General features: G+C 50.4%; 4 protein-coding genes across 4 annotated transcripts; 2 read left to right on the top strand and 2 right to left on the bottom strand.

Annotated features, from left to right (window-relative positions):
• Positions 1–6779: 6779 nt before the first annotated feature.
• Positions 6780–7834, top strand: N7503_010157 (uncharacterized protein; the record flags this gene model as incomplete). Its single annotated transcript, XM_057069703.1, has 2 exons — positions 6780–7179; positions 7391–7834. Exons 1-2 carry the CDS (start codon positions 7000–7002, stop codon positions 7832–7834), a joined length of 624 nt encoding a protein of 207 aa, XP_056916314.1. The 5' UTR covers positions 6780–6999.
• Positions 7835–8536: 702 nt separating this feature from the next.
• On the bottom strand, positions 8537–11633 carry bro1 (putative signal transduction protein BroA; the record flags this gene model as incomplete). Its single annotated transcript, XM_057069702.1, has 3 exons — positions 8537–9661; positions 9712–11299; positions 11356–11633. 3 exons carry the CDS (start codon positions 11631–11633, stop codon positions 8537–8539), a joined length of 2991 nt encoding a protein of 996 aa, XP_056916313.1.
• Positions 11634–12059: 426 nt separating this feature from the next.
• On the bottom strand, positions 12060–13971 carry N7503_010155 (putative mitochondrial DnaJ chaperone (Mdj1); the record flags this gene model as incomplete). Its single annotated transcript, XM_057069701.1, has 3 exons — positions 12060–12396; positions 12447–13705; positions 13762–13971. The coding sequence occupies 3 exons, from the start codon at positions 13969–13971 to the stop codon at positions 12231–12233; spliced, it is 1635 nt and encodes a 544-aa protein (XP_056916312.1). The 3' UTR covers positions 12060–12230.
• A 1934-nt stretch (positions 13972–15905) lies between these two features.
• Positions 15906–19590, top strand: N7503_010154 (endopeptidase La; the record flags this gene model as incomplete). The annotated part of the gene is given in 4 exon segments (XM_057069700.1): positions 15906–16776; positions 16788–18851; positions 18916–19133; positions 19188–19590. 4 exon segments carry the CDS (start codon positions 15906–15908, stop codon positions 19338–19340), a joined length of 3306 nt encoding a protein of 1101 aa, XP_056916311.1. The 3' UTR covers positions 19341–19590.
• Between the last annotated feature and the right edge of the window lie 49 nt (positions 19591–19639).

Here is a 19639-nt window from a genome sequence, read left to right as displayed (position 1 = left end):
GTGAAACTCCTCAGGAATGGACCGGGGGAGAATTCAGAGTTTATGTAGGGGGGCCGAGGCGGATGATTTATGACCGCTAGGATCCAGAGCTAAGAGTTGGACCGGTCGATCTGCACCCGAGGGGGGAAATAATGTCGATCGGATGATGATATTTGTTTTCTTTCGCTTAGCCCAGATCGGGATAATTGAAGAGAATGAGCAAATATGGGGGAACGAGTCAAGAATGGGAAAAGGGAGAAAGAAAGAATCTGGAGACGACGATCTGGGGAGTAGGTAGATAATAAAAGGGAAGGGGGGGGGCAAGGAATGGAGGGGGAAGGGAGAAATCGGGGAGGGCTTTCTTCGGGATCGGATTTGGGGCAGGAAAAGTCAGTTAAAAAAAAAAAAAGAAAAGAAAAAAAAAATTGAAAAAAGGAAAAAAGACTTATCGGATACAAGGTTGAGGGTTTACCAGTGTGGGGGAACGGGAAAAGGGAAAAGGGAAGAGGAACTGGGGCAAGACTTGTTTGGGAAAATGAAAATTGAAAATAAAATTTCTTTTTTTGATTTTTCAATTTTCATTTTTCCCAAAAGAAATTTTCTTACCAAATCAATCCGGCAGATCGATTTGGCCTTGCCTTGACTTTTTATTTTTCCTAATTTTATTTTACGGGTCATGTTTCTTAGTGGAATGCCTTTTAATTGTCATATCATAGTTATCTATCTTACTATATCAATCTCTTCTATTGCCCAGGGATAATCCGATGTTCATGCAGCCGGGGAGGAACATGACCGAAAGGAGTAGTCGTAGGAAAAAATAGGAAAAACGGAGAAACCCAAGAACTACGTACTCCAGATGTGGGGACCGGGCTAGTCCCGACGCTACGTAGAACTGATTATGTGAAGAATCCCGTGTGGCGTGACAATCAGTGCGTGTCCCTACACCCGGCTATCGCGCATCTGGAGAAAGCTGGAGATCCAAAAACGGGCTTATCTTGGGGTTGCAACCCCGCCCTATCATTCCATAATATAACACACAACCTTTCAATCCAAAGTTTGATTAGCCTTGGTGATAAAACTGATGATGCTCGGTGGCGACTTTTGAACGGTGCCTTCTCCTCATCGGGGAATTCGGGAAGAACAGTCTAGATTGGATGGATCATGGTTATCATGAAGAACTGAGTTCAGCTCCCAATCGTTACCCCCCAGCTGCCCCTCGCAAAAAGTAAATATGGGGGATGAATCCTGGGGTTGGGTGAGATTTCCCCTTGAAGTGACGCTACCCAGGATCATCGATGATGTCGACACATGATTCATAATTCGAGCATGATTTAGTCATGGGAATCGAGAGGTCATACAGGGAATGTCAAAGATCACACGAAAACCAGCCGGGTCCCCCCAGTCGGATCCCCAGTATAGGCCATTCTGGCGGTTACGCAAATCACGTTCGTCGATAACCAGCTCGGATGAAATACCCCGGATTCCATTAAACCGGGGTTTCGCAGGAGCTACCACTCCCTCCCCGATAAAGACCCAAAAAATGGAAAAGGGTGTGGTCCGTGGCCAAAAAGTAATCGGACTGATAGGCGCAGATCGTCCAATAATTGACGACGATGCACTATGCAGCCGCAAAGCCGCACACCCTACCCGGTCCAGATTGGTATTCCCGTACCCAGCTCTCGACCTGCCCATCGAATTGCATGATGTATTCTATGCATATGTCATGCTCCGAAACACCCAGGTTTCCCCCGGCTGAATCGGAAATTGGGGGCTTGTGGGGGAGGACACGCACCACGATAACCCCGTGGAGAGTTATCACCCAGGTTCCCTTGAACACGGAGATTCCCCCCAACCTGGACATTTGAGCACCCCGGTGCCCCCGAGTGGGGCCTATGCCCTTGTAATGATAACCGCCCCAAGGCCCACGATCGCGCCACGGGATAAAGAAAGATACGCCCGCTCGGCACCGGATACCGTTCCCTCTGTTTTTCCCTCTGCCCATGTGACGGATATAGAGAGTCTGGTTGGATAACCCGGATATCCATTTGGGTCCTCTAATGTTTCCCTCATAATCTACCATAGTACTGTTCAGTCTTCTAACCGAGTCGGCGCATCACTCCCAAGGTTCCCTCGAACCCCCTGTTCGTTCGCGATCCAGGGCGGTGGACGACCTGCATATAGCCGTGGCAGGGGGGACCTTTAGTCGCAGATCTTAAGCATGAAACTGCGGCGGGTCAAGAATGCCTTCAGCTCTACACTCCGATGATAGGTATGATTCCAATATTTCCTTCAATCCTATTTCCCCGATCCCCGCCAAAATTCTGCTGGATAGATCAAGTAGGGGATGCCTTGCTTCATCTTGTTCCAGGTTGTTATCATATATCCGGATAGGATAAAACGGAACAAATAGCGAATGACTAAAAATAATCCCACAATAAAAAACAAATCAGTTTGCCGGTTCGAATGCCGACCACAGTTCCCCATTTTCGCATTTACCCCCGAATGCGGTCACGGAGAAAAAAGTGGGTTTTCCTCCACGGGGAATGGCACCATGGAGAAACTCCGGATTCGGTGCCTCAATCTGCAGGGGGCTAGTTGGCGCTTTCTGTGCAGGTACAGGCAATTACCCGCTTTTTGCCGAATCACTCGAAACATGAATCTCTTGTTTCAGCTGACGTATCTACGTAGACACTGCAGTGTGCTAAGCGATCAATGATAGATATGTTTGTTTACAGTAAGTACTCCGGAGAAGCGCCCGGAAGTCAACTTCCGTGTCTAAAGATGACCCGGTCTTGCGTCAGAGTTTTCCTTGGGAGATCCCCCAACTTGTCCCCGCGATCGATCGACATGATTATCCACATACTACAGGTTACTAAGGTATAGTGGTAGGAGAAGCGTGGGGGAAAACCATTCAATAGCCGACGATATGGAGACCCCCAATTATGGCTAATTTGACCTAATTTACTATACAGCGGTCAGGCCCCTTGGAACAACACACTCTACATAGGGTTTCTTCACTGGGAGCTGGGATGATCGTCAAGGTTTTGATGATCATACTCTGACTCAGGGCCTACCCCGCAAATCTTCATGCCAGGATCGACCTGGCAAGAATGAGAAATGAATTAGGGAAAAGGACAAAAGCACATACAAAAAAAATCAACAACTTGCAGAAGATCGTCGTGTACATGATAAGGTGATCGACGCCCGACATCGCTGGTTACTATTGCGCTGGAAAATCGCAATTCCCCACAGGGTCCTTATCACGCCATTATTCCCAAAGTTGAGTCGGGTAAACTAAGGAAAATAAGGCCGAACTGCGCCAAGGAAAGAATTCAATAACCAAGAATCAAGATTCTTTATAAACTTCCCGTACTCCGTACTTCCCTTATCATTAATCACCGCGGCCTATTATCACGTTATCCAAATTGTCATTCCTCCGGATTCATCAAGGAGAGACCACGTTTACGCCAGCTGACCGCACAGCTACATTTAAACGAGGCTGAGTAGGATCAGCCACAAAGCGCTACATCAAACAAAATTATGTCCTGGATCTATTCTAGACTCAAGTTATAACGTAAGTGTCAGCTCAGCCTGGGCAGTGCAGAAACACCCCCTTGCCTCCACGAGGTCAAGGACAAATATAATGACGTGCTCGCGGAACTCATCGAAACAAACTGACGTGGGACCGGAATATCGGGGACTCGATTCGTTGCGCTCCGTTTCAAATCGTGTTGCCTGGAAGTTTGCGCTGAAACCTCACCAAGCGAACGCCCGTGGCGTTCGTAGACACGACCATCAAAGAATGTTTACGAATTAAAAAGAAAAAGTACTACGGAGCGCACCTTGGAAAGAGGGGGAAGGAGGTAGATCCTGGACGCATTCGTGAAAAGCTATGTTGCTGAAAAAGGTGACATTTGGCGCGCTTGGCTAGCATTGTGGGGAGAAATCCGGGGTATAGTCGGGTGCGATTACTCAGTGCAGCGCGGAGAATACCCTATGAAGGGAAAAGATAAAAAAAACCTTGGAATGATATTAGCTCTCCGAGATGAACTTAGTGTTGACTTTAGATAATAATAATGTCATTAACTTCCATGGCAGTGCAACCCTTTACCTAAGAATATTGGCACCGAACAAAGGTACTCTTATCAACACACCCTTATATCCACGCACTTCCGCCAAGGCGAGCGATCCGCGATCCACAGCTTCTGGAAGAGTCACCTCCCCTGGTCCAATGAGCGCCACACAAACCACATGCTGATATCACCAATGATGCGGGGCCGACCTTCCGGAGTCCGAGTGGTCAGACTGCAGGTCCGGGGTGCACACAAGAGATAACGATAATGCGAACCATCTAGGTGGCCTTTAACATTCTCCAGGTTTACAAAGGGTAAGGAAAGGTGTACTCCTAAGGACTACCCCACCACCGTGTCCAGTTCTCGGTGAGGGCCGAACATCTTTCTCACTCCACTCTGAGTGAATTATTTGTTACCCCACACTCTCCAATGAAGTAATCCTACCCACTTTTGACAGATGTTTTTATTTTTATTTTGGGGGGGGGGGAATATCGCTGGAAGAACGAAATGCCCCTGGCAATCCTAACCCGGTGATCGAGGAATCGATCATCGAGCCCAATTAGGGGACATACACTATCACCTGGCCCCATTGATGTGCAATAAGCAGGAAGCAAGCTCCCCTTATCCACCAATCCCAGCGCCGTCACAGCTCACGATAAGCAGACAATCAATACTGGCCACTATCGATTTCACGTGTGGTCCGGGGTTGCTAGCTACGATGAATTCACGAGCTAGTAGCTTGGGGGGGTTTCACATGCGCAGGTCACTCCGTACCTCACCATGTGAAAAATGGGGCTTATCGTCGCATGTTGCTCGCACTGACCCGGTTGTCATTGACGTCTTACGATCCCTGACAAGCCATGGAACCTCGGTCGGTTGCCGTCCAGGCCTTCACGGAGTATGTTTGTCTGATGACGATGCTCAAATAACCTCACTTTAACCCAAAAATGATTTTCATGATTTTCGCGATTTTCGTGATTTTCGGTGAAGCTATGTACCTGATCGTCGTCATATGCTTCCCTTTAGGCCTTCCCCCCCCTTCTCAGCCCCGGAATCACGGGTACACCGGCTACCTCGATGGAGTACCTGTGCTCCAGAATAAAGGCGCTAGTTCGATCGGGCTAGAATGGTGAGGCTTTTTCATGCATTAGGTATTGCTTATTAGAAACGATGACGACACAGTTGACCCCATCTGCAGAGTATATCACAACATGCTAGGTACGTATCCTATACCGAGGGTACATTCTAGGTCTAGGTCGGTCCTAGGCTCTAGCTAGACCTTCCTCTACTGCAGGTACGTATCTCATTCAGGTTCCAGACTTCAGACCGTCAGACCATAGGGCTGGGGTAGGAAAGAGGGGCTCATCGGGTGAAGTCGGAGCTGAATGGACGGCGTTGTGCCATTCTCGCATGCACAGTTTTGGATTGCGGGGACTTTTATCTTTCTTTTTCGGGATTGCTCCACGATGATCTAGGAGGCTTTGGGGGTGAGGCTTAGGGCTTGGACCAGGTGCGTGAGTGCGCGCAAGCACACATGAGCGGACTGAGTCAGGAGGTTGTCCGCTAGCTATCCATGGGTCGGAAGCGTATTCTCTTTCGTAGATCCTACGGAGATGATCCTCACGGCGATTCCGTTCTATTTTCTTACTCTAATACTCAAGGGGTATGTATGTCCTTGATGTTTCCAAGGAAATAGCATCAGGAGTAGGATACAAATCTGGATATGGATATGAATATGGAGTCACGAAAATTCTGATCGGAGCAAGCACTGTACGGAGTAACAACGACACCGAAAGGGGGGATTTCGGTGAACATACCCACGGTCATCTTCCGCGGTGGCACTTTCTCTATCAACTTGCCCCCTAACCCAAACGAAAAAAAAAAAAAAAAAAACTTGGTTTGCATTCCGAGTCTGGAGCCGCGGGCCCGACTTTCAAACTCGGGCTGAGACTCGGCATCTTCTGTGCCGGCCCGGTCTTGCGTGCTCTTGCCGTTGGCTTCAATTGGTCTCCAGTTCTGACTAAGGATTATCCCCAAATCTCCACACTTTCCAATTCCATTTTTTCCTTTTGCCCCCTTGTTGGTCCCGGTTTGTCCGAGAAATCCCCCCGCCGAAAATGACCCGAGCCTCGGTGGCTTTTCCGGCCATCGGCTGAGTTGCTGCATTTGTCAATCTATAACCCCCGTGGACGAATGCAACAGTTGTGTAGATACGGGCTGACGGAAGATTTTTTCTATGGTGGTCTTTTTACCTTGTGGCTCGGCAGTCATACCCTTGTCTACATGTACTAGCTGCCTTGACCCTGAACCGGCAATTGTTTGCGCCTGGAGAAAAACAAAGTCCCCCACCCGGACGTACGCAGGCTCGGTAATCCGACGGATTGGTGGTCCCGCACTTCTATCCGACTTGCGGAGGTCTCAATGTTTCTCCGCATGGAGCGGTGTGAGGCAATTGAAACGCTTACGAAAGCAGAAAAATGTGTCAGAAATTTGTCCCCATATGGAGCACCACATGGAGCAGAGGGCAAGTCGCGCGTCGTGATCTATAATACCGAATCGGGACACGACCCTTTAGACAAAAACGCGTGCCATCTCCCTTTCACATATACCTATGACATCCTACACATGACATCACTAAACAACAGCTTATAGTTTACACCAAATATATTCTCACAATTCCAATATCATTTGCAATATCTCCCTTCACATACTCAGGGTAACATTAATCCCCGGACAAACGTCCGTCCACCGCCCAATGCGGCAGAAAAATCATGTATCATTCTGCCGCGTCTGTCCGCCCAAAAAGCGGAGAATCTCTGTTCGAGTCCAGTGCGCTGCCACCAAATTACCACCCTGAAACAGTCCAGCAAGACCATTCCGACCTTTCTTTTGACTCATTGAACATAATCCATCTCTCTCTGCATTGTGTCTTTGTGCCTTTCGCACCATGGCACCTCCGCGCCAGCGCACCACCGCCATAGTGGACGACTCCAGATCCGAAGCTTCCAGCGGCACGAGAGAATACAAATCCACAGCCCCGAAGAGTAGGAAGACGGGTGCAGCTAAGGAAAAGGCATCTGTGACCAGTGCGCCAATTGCACAAGATGTCGATGATCAACAACCAAGAGTGAGTCCTGAATGTCTTAGGGGGCGGAGATCAGTCGATGGCGTCAGCCTTGTCATTGAGCGCAGAGCAGCAAAGTGACAGATAAGACAAAAAAAAACCCATTCTATCCCCCAGATGTCCTTGTGCTTTGCAAAGCAAAAGCTCAATCTTGATCCCATGCCCACCTACCCACAATATCAATTCCAATGTATACTCATACTAACAAAATCAGGTCCCTTGGTCCGACCTCCCTCTCGACATCCTCCACGCCTACCGTCACGTCCACAAACTCCCCACCCCCTCTGCCTTCTCAAACGATTACTCCCGCATAGTCCTCTCTCAAGGCGTCGGTCTCCGCTCCCCTACAGCCCTCGCCGCCCGCCGCGCAAACAACACCACAACCCGGCACAACCACAACCAAACCCATACTACAGCCACATCTTCGCATGCTACGGGCAGCGGAAGTGGTAGTGGAAGTGGAAGTGGAAGCGAGCGCGAAGAGCCATTGCGCCGCATAATCGGACAAGACCGCGTGAGCAAAGATGCGTTCGCGCTTGTGGTGCGGAAGCATTTTAATAGTGCGGGGTTGTCGGAGCAGGAGAGTATTGCTAGGTTTCTGTATACTGTTCGTGAGGAACGGAGGGGGAGGCAGTTCCGGCTGCGGTTTCAGCCGTAACAGTAGTCTTGTGGTTCGATGTGATCTTATCTGATTTGATCTGATCTGAGGCATTGGATTTCAAGGACGGGGATACTTCAAGTGGTTTGGAGGGCTTTTTTTATTTTAAGATACCCATTGGCGTTTCTGTGGCTGGGACTGGGACTTCTCTTGCGGAGGGCTTCTCTGTGGAATTGTGTTTGCATACTTGGTCTATATCTATGGTGTTTGATTTTCGGGTTTATTATATCGGAACTGGATAGTTAATTCAGTCTTTGTTCTATGGACTTCCAATGACCTTCAATTGAGGAGACGTCATTATACATATAGTTCGGTTGCATTTGTCTAAACTACTTCTCTTATTTGGTGTATCAACAGGTACCTTTAATCTACTAAACATGGGTGTATCTCGTAATCCAGGTCTGCTTACTATGTCCATGGATATTACCAGCTTGAGCACAAGACATACTACCTAAATACTATATTTGATTCATCATGTACATCACTGCATAGCTTCTAAACTAATCAAATCAAGAGAGAAATTCCAATCCGAAGTTGGCGAGAATCAAGACACAAAAACCGGACTAACAGGGTGATATAGAACCAACATAAACACGCAAAAAGAACGCCGAGATGGATGCCCGCCTCCCATTTTGCCCGAGACCGGCCCCAACTGTCATACCAAAGTACCTATAGCTAGACATAGGCGGCATCAGGCGTGGCCTATTTCCAGGCATTGAGCCCGGACCAGGGATCATTGGTAGCAGATGACTGGGGCTGGGATTGAGAAGGGGTCTTGCTGTGTGGGTACCCTCTGGGCGGGGCAGCATACCCGCCAGGTCCGGAGGGATAAGCGCCGGTTGTGGGTGGGTAGCTGGGTTGTTGAGGGCGTGGAGGGGGCGGGGGAGGAATGTAGCCCTGTGGAGTCATATAGTGCGATGGAGTTCCGGCTGTAGCAGCGGAAGGCGCAGGACTGGCACTGGGGTACCCGTATGGGGTTGGGGTTTGGGAAAAGAACTGCTGATTCGGGGGTGGAGAGACAGGTGTTTGATATGGATATGCCATGGGATTGTAGCCTTCGGAGAGCGGGGCGGCGGCACCCTGCTGGAAAGGCTGTTGGGCGTATGGCATGCCTGGGTTGCCCATGTATTGTCCGTAAGGCGCTGGGGAATGCGATAGAGGAACACCGTGCGGGGGTGCCATGGTCGGTGGGTAGCGAGGCGATGGCTTTGGAGACGGACCTGTTCCATATGCTGGGGTTTGAACTGCAGGTGGCGGCGACTTCACCTTTCCAGGGGCTGTGGGGGGTCTTGTCAATGGCGAAGTTGCTGGTGGCTTCGGCTCTGTCGACAGACGCTCCATCAGCTGACGGAGCTTCTCTCGTTCCTGGTCCTCATGTTCGGAGACACCACCCGCCTTCTCGCGCTCAATTTGGCTCAAAAGCTGGGCTCCCTCGGATCGACGGTTGCTAATGAATGTTTCGACATTCTTCCGTAGGCTCTCGACATTCTCGCCCATATCTTTGTAGAAGGTTCGAGCCTGGACAATACCCGACGAAAGGCCATTGAATGCCTCATATACTTTTTTGTATCGAGCCATCACGGTATTTCTTTGGCGTGTGATACCCTCATACTTGGATTGTTCAGATTGCACTCGCTTATCCTGCAGCAAGTCGGCGTACGTCTTAGTAAGTTCTTTCATCAAAGAAGACTGCTTGTGGTTCGCCTGTAACAGGCGGTTCTGATGGGGCCGGAACTTTTCTAGCTCGGCTTCAAAAAGTTGGGTTTCCTGGCCTGTGATGGACTTCTTGTTCAGAATCAACACATTTGATATATCGTCGGTGTGAATCTAGAAAAGTCAATACATAAACTCAGTAGATAAGGAAGGATCCAACCAACCTTCTCTTTAAGATCCTTAAGTACTTGGGACCGCTCCCTCTTCACAAGGTTGAGCTTTTTCAAGATATCCTCCACCTTAGCGATCTGTCCCGCAACGGAAGCACTACCCTCGTTATAGACGTCGTCTAAGAGACTGCCTTCGGCAGGGCTGCTGACCCCGTTTTTACCTTTATTATGCTTGGAACCAGCCTTGATAAGGGCCTGCTGGAAGAGCACATCGGCTTCATCCGTTTCTCCTGCAGAGCGCATCTGATCAAAGTCTCCCTCGTATTGTCGCAGTGTGGATGACAGCTGGGTATCACTAGCGCTGGCTTCGCTAATGGTATCTCTGTAGGTGCGAACATCTCCTCGGAGGGTAGTGTTCAAGCGACCACTGGGCTGCTGACTCCAATCACCACCATACTTAGAGCGCATCTTCTCACATACGCTCTCTTCCAAATCCAACTGCTTCGAGCATTGATCCAACTGCGACAGGACTTCCGTCTTGCGTTCCTGCAGCTCATCAAAGGCCCGATGGAATGATGTATGTCCAGCAAGCTCTGAGCACCAGCGGCGAAACTCCTCGTCCACTGTCATTTCTTGGTCCATTCCACCCTTGAGAATGTTAAGACTGCCGGGAAGTTTCAAGTAATCTAAACTGGCAGCCATCTCACCATTGGCAGTCTCAACCTTTTCGGTTTCTGCGCGGATCAGCTTGGCCTTCTCCTCGTCATACAAACTAGCCGTCTCTGTGACAGACATAGGAACCAGCTTTTGGAAAATATCAGGACCAATAATGCGCTGAATATCTTGCCCTTGGTATAGCTCGCTGACCGGGATCGCCTTAGCGGCCGGAAGCTTGGCAACGGGTGAGAGTCCCGCTTCATTTGGCACGGGTTGATGATAGATAAAGTCGTTATCCTTGATCAAAGTAGCCAGTTGAGACTGCACATTGGCCTGGTTATGCTTGACAATGTCGACCAGGTTGGCTCCCGCCTCAGCTGGCAAATTCGAGGTTGCGGGAGCCGAAGAGGGGAATGACTTGGCCCAGGTCAGAGCAGTTGTAGACTGCTTTTCAGCTAGTTGCAGTCGCGCAATAGCAACTCCATGTGAGTTGCTCTCGCTGTCAGCAATGGCCTGATAATAGGATGCAACGGAGCTCATATGCGCCCCCTTCGCCTGCACTACAATCGACCACACCTTATCGAAGACGTTCTTGCTCACGAAGTCCTGCATTGTTTCCGCCGCCTGGGCGTACAAGTAGGCAGCCTGGCCTGCCAACTTGGCCAGGAATCCAGGCTTTTTCCCATCTGCGATCTGTTTCTCGAGGAACACCTCTTGCGCCTGGGCAAGTGTCACATGTATCAATGTCTTGACCGTGTCCCGGTTCAGATCGGTCGAAGGCGCATGCAAGAAATTCTCATTGATATACGTAAACATACCCGCGGATGCCTGGAAAGAATGGTATGCAGTCTTGACGCCGACATCCTCGGCCCGGTTCTGGTTGGCGGCGTGGCAGGAAAGGACGGCGGAAATATTGAAGATGATGGATGCTTTCTCGAAGGCCAGGGAGTATTGGGAGGTGGGTTTATGAGTAAACGCATCGTACCTGGAATCAAGATTAGTGCTGAGTTCACTACTATGTTTCTTCGGGTCGGAGCATACCATGAGAACGAGATCTTGATATGATTCTCGTCGACGGGGAACCGAAGGTCTAATAGCTCCAGTTGTCCGTAGTATCGGTACAGCAGATCGCGTCCGGTGGCGCTATCATTTCCGGCACCTCTCATATCCTGGCGGAGGCGGTTGAGGGTTGTACATTCTGAGGCATAGCGCTCGGGGTCCTCGCCATAGGTCTGCCGGATGTAATCCTTGAGGGGCTGGATCCAATCAATCTCGTTGGTCTGCTTGAGCGGACAGGCAAGCATCGGTGACTGAACCATTGTGCGATGGTCGTCAGGAGCGGGATGCTCCCATCCACAAATAAATTTGGAAGGGGGGACGCGAAGGCAGGGGTGGTAAGCGGGGGTGCAACGGTGCGGTTGAGAGGGGAATCGGATTCGAGGCTGTGGGGTAAGGTAGGCGGACAGTGCCTGATGGCTCACTAGTCAAATCAATGACGTAGTGTCGGATCAAAGCAATGCAGATTGAAAGTCGAGGAAAGGAAGGGGTTGGGAGAGTTGGAGTAGGTAGAAGGTGACAAGTGGGATGTGTGATGGTCTTTCGTGACGACCGTGTCTTGTCTGGGCGCCAATAGCCAAACACAGATATATAGAACTAGAACCTTGTACGAACGAACATCACAGGAAAATCATGGAAATTAATAAATCACCAGAACATCAGAAGGAACTGATAATGTACAGATTCAGGTCTTATATATTTCTTTTTGAAAGCAGAGAGCTTCATGGCAGCCTAACATAGTAATACATCGCCCCATCTTCTCCAAGGCAGAACAAATGCCCCAATCCCGCCAGCGCTATGAAGAAAAACATGGTAAATACAGCCCAAATGGATATAAAAATACAGGAATGTACACGAATCTAACTCGACTTCGAGTCATCTCCCTTCTTCTCCTCCTTTTTGTCCTTGGTATCCTTCTTCTCGGACTCGGACTTGATCTTGGAATCAGAGTCCTTGTCCATCAATTTATGCCACACAGACTTCAGAAACCCTTCATCCTTCTTGTCGGCGGTATCAGTGGGAGGGCTAGCCGGATGTTAGTACCGTAAATATAGACTGGGGAGATGGATACTTACCTATCCTTGCTAAAGTTCATAGTTCGTCGAGCCGTCTTATCGTTCATCTCGTCAGCAAGAACCTCCAGGATTGTTCGCTGGTTGCCAGTCAAATACTTCGGCATGGCAACCTTGAATTCAACCTTCAGATCACCCGTCGGGCTGAATCGCGAAGAGCGGCCACCTCCCAATTTCTTCATGCCCATGCCAGACAGAGTGATCCGATCACCGGTACCGGTACCAGTGGCCACCTTGACCTTGACCTCTTTCTCAAGAGTAGGAATAGTAACCTCACCGCCCAGCAAAGCAGTTGTAAGAGGGATCGAAGCTGTGTGGAGGATGTCTGATCCGTTGCGGGTGAAGCGCTGATCCGGAGCAACACGGATCGTGAGGTAGAGATCACCACGCTGGGTGCGGGCACCAGGAGAAGCAGCTGTTCCAGTGGGAGGCATATCACCCTCGCCGGTAACTCTCATCCGCATACCGTCTTCCACGCCAGCGGGAATGTCCACCTTCAAGGTCTTGCGTTCTCTAACAACACCGCTTCCGTGACAGCCACCGCACTCCGATCCACGGGGCACAGACATACCGGCGCCTCCACAAGCATCGCATGTCGCAGCAACCTGGAAACCTCCCTGCATGAAGTGGACACGGGTTCCAGAACCATTGCACGACTTGCACTGAGAACGCTTAGCACCGGATTTCAACCCATCACCTTTACAAGTTCCACACTGCGTCAAAGGCGTAATGACAATATCCTGCGAGGTACCCTTGGCGGAATCCATAAAGGTAATGTTGCTCTGCACCTCGATATCCTCTCCAACCAGGATCTCCTCTTGGAATGGGTTGCGTCGGCCACGAGCGCCGCCCCGGCGAGCACCACCACCGGCGAAAGCACCGAACAGATCTTCGAAGTTAATGTCGCCCGAAAAGCCTCCTCCGAATCCACCACCACCGAATCCGCCACCGAATCCGTGGAAACCTCCGGCGCCGGCGAATGGGTTGCCTCCGGCATTCGGGTTGAAGCCGCCGTTCTGGTCAAAGGCATTGGCGCCATATTGATCATATTGCTCACGCTTTTTGGGATCAGACAACAATTCGTAGGAGGACTGAGCCTCAGCAAATTTATCTTTGGCGTTTGGGTCCTTGTTGGTATCTGGGTGATACTTCTTGGCCAGACCGTAGTATGCCTTCTTGATGTCACCGGCCGAGGCACCTTTGTCTACTCCGAGGACTTTGTAGGGGTCGGCAATCGCAAGGGACGCGGTCGAGTGGAAGGGCTAATGTCAGTTAGTTATCGACCGACCACGACAACAGAGGGAACAAGGTGACATACCCGGGTCGGGAGCGCATATGGAGCCTTCTTCTTGCAGGCACCATCACGCAGCCGTCTAGCAGGAGAGGCAGAAGCTCCCGCATGGTAAGCCCGTGTTTGAGGCGCAGTGCAAACAACCGGGCGACTAGACTGAGTCGAGCATTGGGATTGAGCCCGAAGCAGGCGCGCGGGCAGGGCCGCGGCCTTAGGGAATGCCGCGGATGGATTCATGGAGATGGAATAGTAATAGCCGTGCAGCGGTTGGCCGATAGTCGAGGCCGTACTCCGGCGAGAAAGGAGAAAGGAGGGGAATTAAACGGAAAAAAGATAGGAGAAAAGTTGGAGAAAAAAAAAAAGTCTATAACAGTAACGGCGCCAATGGCTTGTCTACAACCAGTCGGGATCCTGGTAGAATCGTCTAGTCGACGAGGAGACTGGCGCCGCGGGATAAAGTCGGACCGACGGAAGTGGAACTACGAATAGAAATGAGATCATTGGTCGATTTCATAGTATAGACTCTAAACACTCTTTCCTGTCTTTCTCTTTGATAAATTTTATAGACTAAAAGATAAAGCCTTGCGTCAAAAGTAAAAGCTCTTGACCGAGCCAGGCTGAAAATATGTGGACAATTTCAGGCAATCAGATGACAAGGCACTCTTGCTATAACGAATCCATTTGAATCTCAATCACTCGTACGTAAACATTACATCAACCATGTTGGAAGCAATCACGAAATCATTTGTCGTCTGAATGAAAAAAGAACGGCGGATACCTAAGGCATTCCAAGGCTAGGGGCGCATGAAAGATTGTTTTGAAGCTTTCATTCCCATGTCTTCCTCCCTTTTCTCTCCAGCTCATGTAAATACACTGCCTGGTTAGAATTATCATGAACGAGTCAAGCATTTAAAATCCAATTCTACCTAGCTACAGCATCTGAAAGCCAGTTGAAAATCTTACACTGATTCCGTTGACCAGTCCGACAGGAATTATAATGGCCGAGGAATACATGCATACCTAGGTACACAAAATTGCTGGCTTCCTGAACTGTGTTATCTGAAATGCCCATATCTACGTAACAGAGAACAAGCTTAGCTGGCCGCCACTAAGCAAACCGTGATACCATCAGAGAACATGGACCACTTTCTGTATTGTGGTAGTAAGGGACAAGCCTGGAAAGAGATGGAAAATTTGACACAGCCAATATCGCGGGGACATGCGCGTCGAACGCTGCGGAGTCTGCCAGTATGAATGTGGAATATGCCCAGGATGCGAGGGATTGCATGGAGGTTAGTGCGTATCTGTAAGCATCCCTGGATGCAGAAAATGAAGCGTGTCAGACTCCAAAGCAAAGCGAAACTCCGTGGGCGCAGCTTTGAACCAGGTAGTCAGGGACATCGGGAGGGAACTTCAACAGCGGAGGTGGGAGACTGATGGAGGGTCAAGGTCCTGAAGCGATCCATCTTTGTTGTTTGTGATGGATTGGGTTCGCGTTCTATTACTACAGGTTAAGGGTACTGATTGGCACGGTGGAGCAACAAACATCAGTGCAAGCATCCTTGATTGTCTCCATCTTTTTATTCCATATAGTAGTAGGGAGATAAGATAATCTCGTGGCAAGTATGGTATTGAATTGTAATTCAGCGCATTTAGTATGTATAGTGTTCTGGGCTCCGCAGCTGGCTGACATGCGCAGCTCGCTTACCAAATACGTTAATGAGCAAGAATGATGTCAGCTAGGTAACGGAGCAGTCAAAAGAAGCAGTATCCTCTGTAATAGGAAGGTCGTGCCGGGCCTGTGAATCGAGAAGAACAGCAGTAACTATATCTACCAGAGCCAGATATACTCCAAGAATTGAGAGAAGGGGTCCACTACGTAGATGTGCATAGAAGGTGTGCCGTATTGCCTCATTTAGCATTTGTAAGAATCGAGCGGAAGAACAGTCGGGCCGAGTGGGTCTTGCTCTGCTCAGGTCATGAGCAAGCCGAGTGGTCTCCGATTGACGGACCTCGACATCTTCCCACGTTTCCTACTCAATCGCCTTCAGCTTCTTTCTTGCCCCCTGGAGCTGCAATAAGGCTCATTTGAGCTTCGAATCTATACCTTAATCCTCCGTTTCCGGAGCCCTCCCCCCCAACCTCTCATAGTTACCGAGAACGCCAGTAGCATGCTCCGCGGCCAGACCCTCCCCTGGAGAGCTGCGCTCCACCAAACGCCTCGCCCTTTACTTCGCCGCCCCTTCCTCACTGCGACAAGAAATAATGCCTCTTTCCGCTCAGCATTAAGTGCCACCCGTCTCAGCCGTCCTCTTCCCTCGGCTCCCCGCACGTTCTCCTCTAGCTCCATCCAACGGAAAGAGAAACCCCCACCAGAGGACCCAAATGACGAGCTAGAAAAGAAACATGACGAGGAGACAGCACAGGAGAATAAAGAAGCGGAACGAGCTCCAGAATCGCGGCGGAAAGCTGTCGACTCGGGCAAGACCGCCGACCAGACAAGCTCCACCCGGAGAAAAGATCGATCATCGAGCGACAAAGAGCGGGCATTAGAAGAAGAGTCTAAGAAGGAAGTTGAGGCTGATGGGAAGGGCGATTCGGGTCAGACGCCATCTGCTATTCCCCCGAGCAGTGGTGCGGCTGACTCGAAGCCTAGCTCCGCAATTAATGGCGGCAACAGCGGAAATGACGATGGCGGGAAGAAGGGCAAGAAGGGATCAGGGGATAAGGCTTTGCAAAAGCCTGCTGTGCCAGATGTATACCCGCAAGTCATGGCAATTCCTATTGCGAAGCGCCCTCTCTTCCCCGGCTTCTATAAGGCAATCACTATCCGCGACCCCAATGTTGCGGCTGCGATTCAAGATATGATGAAGCGCGGCCAACCGTATGTGGGCGCATTCTTGTTCAAGGATGATAATGCCGATGGCGATGTGATTGAAAACCTCGACGATGTTTACGATACCGGTGTTTTCGCTCAAATTACAGCGGCCTACCCTCTCCGCGGCGAGGCCAGTGGTGTTACTGCTGTCCTCTACCCACACCGTCGCATCAAGATCTCTTCACTCCTCCCCCTAGCGAGACCACCAAGGGTACTCCTGCGGAAGAGAAGACCGAAAAGAAGGGCGACGTTGTGGCGAGCTTCGAAGAGGGAGCTGCTGAGTCTGCGCCCAAAGACCACTACGAGCCTACTTCCTTCCTGAAGAAATACCCAGTCAGCCTGGTCAATGTGGAAAACTTGACCGAGGAACCATTCGACAAGAAGAACGGAATTATCCGTGCCGTGACTAGCGAAATCGTGAACGTGTGCAAGGAGATCGCTACTCTGAACCCCCTTTTCCGTGACCAGATCTCTGCTTTCTACACCGACCAGTTCCCCGGAAACCTCAGTGACGAGCCTGCCAAGCTTGCTGATTTCGCCGCCGCAGTCTCGGCTGGTGAGTTGCATGAGATGCAGGAGGTTCTTGAGACTATGAACATCGAGGAGCGTCTTCCCAAAGCGCTTGTTGTCTTGAAGAAGGAGTTAATGAATGCTCAACTTCAGTCCAAGATCACCAAGGACGTCGAAGCCAAGATCCAGAAGCGTCAGCGGGAATACTGGCTCATGGAGCAGATGAAGGGAATCAAGAGGGAGCTTGGTATCGAGTCCGACGGCAAGGATAAGCTGGTTGAGAAGTTCAAGGAGAAGGCCGAGAAGCTTGCGATGCCCGAAGCTGTCAAGAAGGTCTTTGACGAGGAGATCAACAAGTTGGCTCATCTTGAGCCTGCGGCTTCTGAGTTCAACGTCACCCGCAACTACCTGGACTGGCTGACTCAGATTCCCTGGGGCCAGAAGAGTGTGGAGAACTTTGGCATCAAGAACGCAGTTTCTGTTCTCGATGAAGACCACTACGGCCTGAAGGACGTCAAGGATCGAATTCTTGAGTTCATCGCCGTGGGCAAGCTTCGCGGTACCGTGGAAGGAAAGATCCTTTGTCTCGTCGGCCCTCCCGGTGTCGGAAAGACCAGTATCGGAAAATCGGTAGCTCGCGCATTGAACCGCCAGTACTACCGCTTCTCGGTGGGTGGATTGACTGACGTCGCAGAGATCAAGGGTCACCGACGGACCTATGTCGGTGCTCTTCCTGGACGTATCATCCAAGCTCTCAAGAAGTGTCAGACCGAAAACCCCCTGATCCTGATCGATGAGGTGGACAAGATTGGCCGTGGCCACCAGGGTGACCCATCCTCCGCGTTGTTGGAGTTGCTTGATCCCGAGCAGAATAACTCCTTCCTGGATCATTACATGGATGTCCCTGTGGACCTGTCTAAGGTTCTGTTTGTTTGCACCGCCAACGTCACCGACACCATTCCTCGCCCGTTACTGGATCGCATGGAGCTCATTGAGCTTTCCGGCTACGTGGCTGACGAGAAGATGGCCATTGCTGAGCGATACTTAGCGCCGGCTGCTCGGGAACTGACTGGCCTGAAGGACGTTGATGTGAACCTCGAAAAGGAAGCGATCGAAGAGCTTATCAAGTCCTACTGCCGGGAGAGCGGTGTCCGTAACTTGAAGAAGCAGATCGAGAAGGTCTACCGTAAAGCGGCATTCAAGATCGTCCAGGATCTGGGTGAGGAGGTGTTCCCAGAAGAGGCGGCACTGACCGACGAAGGCAAGGCTGCTCAGGAGGAGTCCAAGGAGCACGAGTCCTCTGATCCCGCTGATGCGCCACTTGAGCCCGAGAAATCGACCACCGAGACTCCTCGCCTTGCTCTCAAGGTTCCCGAGAGTGTACAGCTCAGCATTGGCAGGGATACATTGAAAGATTACGTCGGACCCCCAGTTTTCACTGCCGATCGTCTGTTTGACAGATTCCCCCCTGGTGTTACCATGGGTCTTGCCTGGACTAGCATGGGTGGCGCTGCGCTCTATGTCGAGTGTATCCTGGAGAATGCCTTGAAACACAACTCGCGACCGGGGCTGGAGATCACTGGTAACCTACAAAATGTCATGAAGGAATCCACGCACATTGCCTACTCGTTTGCCAAGTCCGTCATGGCCAAGCAGTTCCCCGAGAATGCCTTCTTCGAGAAGGCGAAGGTTCACTTGCACTGCCCCGAGGGTGCTGTTCCCAAAGATGGTACGGGTCTACATTAATATGCCATGCTGTTTTTTGTTCGTTTAGCTAACCCGTTTTTACTTAGGCCCATCTGCTGGTATCACCATGGCTAGTGCACTGCTGTCTCTGGCGCTGAACCATCCGCTTGACCCGACCATTGCCATGACTGGTGAATTAACGGTCACTGGAAAGGTTCTGCGTATTGGCGGTTTGAGAGAGAAGACAGTGGCTGCTCGCCGGGCTGGTGCGACCACAGTCATCTTCCCAGCCGACAACACCTCTGACTGGCTTGAGCTGCCCGAGGTGAGTCACTCCCTTCCTTTATCCCACAATCATCCATACTAACGATGTGAATAGAATATCAAGGAGGGCATTACTGGCCACCCAGTTAGCTGGTACTCGGACGTGTTTGACCTTCTTTTCCCCACCCTGGATCAAGAGGCAGCGCGGACGATCTGGCAGAAGGCGCTGACCAAGCCCGAGGGCGAACGCAGCTCCAATGACGAGTAAAAAGGCTTTTCCATTTTGTTATGTGCCTGTGGTATATACATGTATCTTTGTATATTTTGATTTTTTTGTTCTATTATCTTCTGATCGGTGGGTACATGGCGTCTTGTCTTCCCCAACCGGAATGCATGGACTGGCGTTGGACGTTTTGTTAGACGCTTGATTTAATTCCCCCCAAAACTTCTTTAGAACATGCTCCTCTCAAAATAAAGCAGAACCAAGGACTTCTATTTGTCCTTGGGGGTATCTGACATGTGTTTTCAGTAGATAATGCAGCTAAATGTATAAGATTTCGCCCTATA

Source organism: Penicillium pulvis (assembly GCF_028828015.1).
Source record: "Penicillium pulvis strain IBT 33274 chromosome Unknown scaffold_8_segment0_segment0, whole genome shotgun sequence".
Taxonomy (NCBI): Eukaryota; Fungi; Ascomycota; class Eurotiomycetes; order Eurotiales; family Aspergillaceae; genus Penicillium; species Penicillium pulvis.
The sequence above is the reverse complement of the archived record's forward strand: the minus strand, read 5'-3'. Positions and strand labels throughout refer to the sequence as shown.